General features: G+C 47.3%; 1 protein-coding gene across 3 annotated transcripts; it reads right to left on the bottom strand.

Moving 5' to 3' along the window:
- Positions 1 to 329: 329 nt before the first annotated feature.
- LOC115169478 (cyclin-dependent kinase 5 activator 1-like) lies at positions 330 to 2,885 on the bottom strand. Of its 3 annotated transcripts, none has more exons than XM_029725137.1 (2): positions 2,854 to 2,885; positions 330 to 1,456 (listed from the first exon to the last, which is right to left on the bottom strand). In XM_029725137.1, exon 2 carries the CDS (start codon positions 1,442 to 1,444, stop codon positions 494 to 496), a length of 951 nt encoding a protein of 316 aa, XP_029580997.1. In that variant the 5' UTR covers positions 1,445 to 1,456; positions 2,854 to 2,885; the 3' UTR covers positions 330 to 493. The 3 variants fall into 3 exon arrangements, with proteins under 3 accessions (XP_029580997.1, XP_029580998.1, XP_029580996.1); XM_029725138.1 differs by lacking the exon at positions 2,854 to 2,885 and adding an exon at positions 2,158 to 2,239; XM_029725136.1 differs by lacking the exon at positions 2,854 to 2,885 and adding an exon at positions 1,748 to 1,992.
- Positions 2,886 to 6,820: the final 3,935 nt, after the last annotated feature.

The raw sequence follows: 6,820 nt of genomic DNA, 5'->3' as shown, positions 1-6,820 counted from the left end.
TGCTGTGGGGGAACATTGGTGTTCACTTCACTGTCTAAAGCGCCATGGTTACAGCGTGTCTTTTCAACCATGATCAGAGCACTAGTCCACTCACACAAGGGTGCCTCCTTCCCTCCCGTGGTAGGAAGTGCACATCTCCCACAGTCAGAACAGTAGGCTGGTGGGCTGCAGCCTCAGTGTGATGTGAGCACTTGCCCAGTCACTCAAGGGTGCCTCCAACCCTCCCGTGGTAGGCAGTGCACACATCACACAGTCAGCTGGTACTGTAGATAGTAAGCTCAAGCCTCAGTCCTCCACACATTCATAGCTACTGATTTGTGTTCTCTTTCAAGCCAAATTAACCCTCATATTAACCCTTAAAATCTATAAATCATATTTTCCCATCAAAGCTCACACTCTTCCCACTCCCTCAACCAATCCTCCTCCCTTCCATTTTAAAATGTCAGTCTGTAGTAGGCCCTCACCCTCCCCTGGCCCCTATACCCTAGGTCCCTCACTGAGTGCTGTACACACCGCTGAGCAGGCGGCTCTTCTTCTCCTCCTTCTGGCTCTCGTTCTTCAGGTCAGCAAACACCTGGGAGAAGAAGTTAGGGTCTGTGTTCATCTGGAGCATCTTCACACTCATCAGCTTGGTGATGGTCATGCAGCGGATCCAGAAGGTCTGCTTGCAGGTGTCCACCAGGAAGGGTTTCAGGGGGTAGCCGATCTCGTTGCCCATGTAGGAGCAGGTCGTGTAGAGGCAGGTGAGCAGCACGGCATGCAGCTCGTGCAAGGTGGCCACCTCGGAGGAAACCGCCTCGCGGCACAGCATGTAGAGGAAGACCACAGCGGCCGGATTGATGCAGCTCTGGTTCTGATAGCAGTTGTCCAGCAGATAACGGTCCACCACCCGCAGCCACAGCACCGGGTCCATGGAAGACATGTCCTGGAGCCGGTGGCAGCGCCGGCACAGGAACTCACCCAGGCAGCGCAGCAGCTCGCCGGTTGTAGCGTGGACCATCACCAGCCTCCTGGGCGTGTCGAGGTCCTGGACGGTCACCATCTGGGGAGTGTCGGGGGCCGTGTTTGAGTTGGATATGGGGGCCTTCTCGACCGACGAGGCGGCGTTCTTGGAGATGGCTGGAGTGCTCTGGTCCTGGGTTGACAGCTTGTCACAGGACTGAGACTTCTCCAGGGTGAGGGAGGACAGGTTGGAGAAGGACTGAGACTTATCCAGGTTCTCATTACTCAGATGGACAATGTTGTTTTGGTTGGTGTTCTCGTGGGCCTGCTCCTTCTTGGAGCTCTTTTTCTTCACAATCCACCTCCATGTCGAGTAGCGCTTCAGAGTCTTGTCTTTTGCCTTCTTACCGGTCTGGACTTCCATCAAGTGGCCCACAGTGTCCGGCCCATCTTTGAAGAGGACTGCCTTCTTGCGGACCGAGATAGACATTGTGGATCCCATAGTCAATAGTGCCTGTGGAAAACAAAATGCTTCAATATTGGCAAAATGAAGTGCATGGCATCAGTTCAGTAGGCCTAGCTAGCTCAGCTCTGGCTGTCTCCGAAATGGCAACCTATTCCCCATAAAGTGCACTGCTTTTGACCATAGCCCAAAGGGGTCTGGTCAAAAGCAGTGCTTTATATAGGAAACAGGATTCCATTTGGGACAGATTCTAAATCACAGTATTAAGCATAGACATTAGTGTTATGTATTCATAAACATGAGCAATATAACATTCCAAAGCAAAACAAAAATATTACTCACTGATTTCAAGTTGATATGTGAGAAATTATAAAGATATTTCAATATTTTCTTTGTTAATTGAAAGGTAAAGACGGGTTGTCCAGTGCTTTGAGTTCAAGGCTGTTATGGTTGTGAACATCAGAATTGTCCAAGGTTCTGAAATCGAGTTTCTACGTCGTAATAAAGAAGTACGTCATAGAGGCATTTTGTGAAGCGTCCCACCTAGCCCATAGAAGTTTTTTAAGTTTTAGGAATTTAAATTTACCTTTCAACATTAATTTCCAATGGTATTGTACCAAATCTGATGGATGAGTCCAAAAACATTCTGCGATTGATTGATTTTAATGATATACCAGAAATCACCAGATCGGGTTTGCCCTGCCTAGTTAATTTAGCTAGTGAAAAGCCTCGGCAGCAATTTCTCAACTAACCTTTAACGTTACATGGCGATAATTGTACTTCCTCTCAATTTGGAAGTTATCAGTATTCTAATCTCCCATCGTTAGATGCTGGTGGAATGTAAGAACTTTTTAAAATATTCCGTTATTAAATAACTTTTTTTGCTCCATGAGATTATCCAACAATGTGTATCTCATTGCTCGAGACCGGTGAGTGTCATTCAAAGCGATGCTTGATGTCTGAGTCGCGCTCATGATGTGCATCACTTTGGAGTGGACACCCACCTGTCTTGAGCAATGAGAGAAGAAACAGACAATATGGCAGCGTACGCGTTGTTGGATTACCTCATGGAGCTAAAAATTGCTGCACAGGCTTTACACTATCTACGCTGTAATTGGTATGGAGCATTCACATATCACGTTACAATTCTGTAGCTACTAGCTACATGGTCCTGTCCAGGGCTAATGTTAGTAAGTATACATTACTTGCTGGCCTGCACTTTGTTAATGAGAATTTGTATCCTTCTAAAAGTGGATACAACTCTCTCGCTAGTAAGGCCACCAATCCCAAATCAAGTGCAGCTGGCCCTCCCTAACTAACCTAAAATCCCATTTGTCATCATTCCACAGTTCCAACATGGCGTCATCGTGGCAGTGGACTCTCGGGCCACAACTGGCGCCTACATCGCCTCCCAGACAGTGAAGAAGGTGATAGAGTTCAACCCCTACCTGCTGGGCACCATGGTTGGAGGTGCAGCTGACTGCAGCTTCAGGGAGCGCTTGCTGTCGTGTCTACTAGCTCCGCGACAAGGAGGGCATCTCTGTGGGAGCCGCCTCCAAGCTTCTGGCTAACATGGTTTACCAGTACAAAGGCAGGGGCCTCAGCATGGGAACCATGGTGTGTGGCTGGGACAAGAGAGGGCCAGGTTAATATCTTCATACCCCTGGGCACACATTAGTAACCCCAATAGACATGAACCCCATTCATGCATGTATATGTTTAAACCCCCATCAGCTGAACTATGTAAACACTGTTTTTCACATACTCAGACCAAGGGTAGCAATATGAGCATGATTTAGTAACATGATTTTTTAAAATCATATTTCCTAATAGGAGTAGTTAGCAGTGACTTAGCGAACCTCCCCTGTCTCTACTAAGCACCAGATTAAGTACAGTTTGGTCGTCTGCCACTAGATGGTATTGCTGCCCCACTCTTGTTTACCTGTTGTGGATTTGACTTGTGCTATTGGATACTGTGCAGTAAGAGGCAGTAAGTACATCATTGGAGATGTGCTTAAAGAGGGCTGCACAGTGACACCATAATGGGAAATCAATAGGGCTGGGACTGTGAGCCAGGGAGTGCCGGCGCGGTGATGGACGCAGGGTCTCGGGCTTTACAATTGGGTCGCATGCATAATGTTGTTCTGCTTGATCGATGAGCTTTGTTCATAGAGCGGGGAGTATGTGTGGACAATAACTGGCCTCCAGACAGCCTGGGACCTAAGTGACACGTGTTAAATCCTGCAGTCAATCAGGAGAATAATGATCTCAGTATTAGTTCAATAGGAACGGCGGCAGCTACAATGCCAGTGATTGAATGGTGAGGTGAATGTCATGTAAATTAAATTAATCTCGATTAAGAGAAGGCTCATTAGCGGCTACAATGATGTCAAGCACAGTTATTCTGGTGATTGGGTGTCTTAAGCGGGACTTGAAATAAATCGAGTAAAGCACAGTTAAGAGCTTGACAAATATGTAATGCCATGATACTCATTTGGTGAAATGCTTAGTGCCTGGTTGCTAGGCAGTGTGAGTGCACTCCGCTCGTAACTAGAGAACGACCAATATGTTTTTTTTTAAGGGCCGACACTGACACTGATTTGTGGGTGTCAAGGAGGCCAGTGGCTTGTTATTGTTATTACACATATTATTTTATTACATTTGAACGTTTTGATGATACATTTTCCCAGAGACAACCATGTATGCATTAACAAATACATTATACAACCATACAATAGATTGGACATTGTTTTTAACAACATCACGGTAATAACTTATTTTAATGGTAAACTGGGTAAATCAAGATGGTATAGGCCTACTCACAATACAGTTGAATTCATATTCTATTAGGACTGTGTGCTAGTCTTGAGTTATTGAGCAAATTGTGGTTGATTTCAGTGGTCTATGAGGCTACAGATGACATTACCTTTTTCCCTTTCGTTTGTGATCATGTTAGGCCTTTGTCTGGCTAACTATACAAATCTCTCTGGCCAACTGACATTTCTTTTCCACGATGAGTCTGGATTTCTAGAATGCGAACACATTCAGTCCGTTCTGATTGGTCCCAGAAACCGCTGGGTTGGGCCGGAGCCACCCTACAATGATGACGTTATCAACTTCTTATTTTGAAGTTGCACAAATGACTTCTAGGATGGCAGTTTCAGACTGAGTGTATATAGCTTAATTCCGCTAGACCAGCGGAATTAAGGGTAGTGAGATTTAAAATCCAGATGTGTAAAGCTGATAGACATACCCAAGATGACTCAAAGTTGTCATCGCTGCCATAGGTGCTTCTACAAAGTGTTGAATACATATCTAAATGAGATAGAAAAATGTTATTTTCTATGGTAGAGTAGGTCTGGGCGTGACAGGGTTTTTCTCTCTCTATGTTATCTATTTCTATGTTTAGGTTCTAGTTTTGTATTTCTATGTTGGGGTTTTGTTTGGGATGATCTCCAATTAGAGGCAGCTGGTCCTCGTTGTCTCTAATTGGAGATCATAGTTAAGTAGGGGTTTTTCCACCTGAGTTGTGTAATTTTGAGTTGTGTATGTGTTCATCTCTGCGTCGCGGTTTGTTGTTTTTTCATTCAGTGTATTTATGTATTGCATAGTTTCACAGTATAAATAAAATGTGGAATGACACACATGCTGCACTTTGGTCTACTTCCTATGACAATCGTCACAGAAGATCCCACCACAAATGGACCAAGCAGTGTGGTCAGGACAACTGGACATGGGAGGAGATTCTGGACGGTAAAGGACCCTGGAGTCAGGCTGGGGATTATCGCCGCCCGAGGGAGGAGATTGAGGCAGCAAGAGCAGAGCGGCGTTATTATGAGGCACTATACCAACCACAAGGCAAGTGCAAGAGGCACCCCCCAAACTTATTTTTTTGGGGGGGGGGGCACATGGGGAGATTGGCAAAGTCAGGGTGGAGACCTGAGCCAACTCCCCATGCTTACCGTGGGGAGCGAGTGATCGAGCAAGCATCGTGTTATGCGGGGATGCACACTGTGTCGCCAGTGCGCAGCTACAGCCCGGTGCGCTCGGTGCAAGCTTCCCACAGTTGCCGTGCTAGAGTTGGCATTCAGCCAGGAAGGACTGTGCCTGCTCAGCGTTCCTGGTCTCCGGTGCGTCTCTTCGGCCCAGGTTATCCTGCACCAGCTCTACGCATGGTACCCCCAGTTCGCCAGCACAAACCTGTGCGACCTGTTCCAATGCCCCGCGCTTGCCGGGCTATCCAGCCATGACGGGTTGTGCCAGTCATAAGTTCCAGACCTCCAGTGCGCCTCCAAGGCCCAGTATACCCTGTGCCTGCTCTGCGCACCCGGCCTCCAGCGACGTTCCCTAGTCCAGAACTCTCAGCAACGTTCCCCAGTCCGGAGCCTCCAGCGACGTTCCCTAGTCTGGTGAGACCTATTCCGGCTCCACGTACGAAGCCTCCAGTGATGATTCATGGCCCGGTGCCTGTAGGGATAATCCATGGCAAGAAGCCTGTAGGGATGATCCATGGCCTGGAGACTCCAGGCTGCAAGCCGTCCCCGAAGACTCCGGGCTGCAGGCCGTCCCTGAAGACTCCGGGCTGCAGGCCGTCGCCGAAGAGGCTTCGTGCCATGGATCGTCTCTACAGCAACCTCTGGCGACGGCCTCCGGTGATGATCTACAGTCCGGTTCCTCCGATGGCGATCCACGGTCCGGTGGTACTGAAGCAGAGGGATCAGCGGGCGGAGCGGGGGTTACGCCCCGAACCGGAGCCGCCTCCTCTGCGTCACGGTTTGTTGTTTTTTCATTCAGTGTATTTATGTATTGCATAGTTTCACAGTATTAATAAAATGTGGAACGACACACACAATGCACTTTGGTCCTCTTCTCCTTACGACAACCGTGACAATTAGAGGGGTTTCCAAACTTTTTGGGTCCACGACCCAATTTTGATATTTGAGCATTCTCACTACCACAACCATGTGAAAAAAAAGTAATTAACAGCCAATGTTTTGTTTTTTAATTTCAAAACATTCTAACAGTATTTCTGATTTGTATTCTCAACTCACCATCATATACTTTTCATGTGGGGCTATGGCAGTCAATTGCAAATTAGTCTGACATAATTTCTTATCTCACCACCACTAATGAGATGGGTGTGTTTGACGCATGTCGCGTCGGGCGCTTTTCAAAATTAGGGGGTATAGTCGACAGTGTGCCACTTATCTCTCCTGTCACATACAACCTGGATTGATATTTGTTTTTAATGCAGAGGAGAGCACTGAATCAGGACCATGAGTTTTAATGCTCGGAGGGACACTGCACAGTATTCCCTTTGAGTCAGGAACCAAAATTCCTCCATAGTGACCCAGGGATGAGTTGTCTGCAGCATTCGGTCACATGACAGCTCGATAAGCTGTGGATTTCACTTAC

The sequence above is a fragment of the Salmo trutta genome, chromosome 31 (genome assembly GCF_901001165.1).
Source record: "Salmo trutta chromosome 31, fSalTru1.1, whole genome shotgun sequence".
NCBI classification, from domain to species: Eukaryota; Metazoa; Chordata; class Actinopteri; order Salmoniformes; family Salmonidae; genus Salmo; species Salmo trutta.
This window is presented reverse-complemented; position numbering and strand designations above follow the sequence as displayed.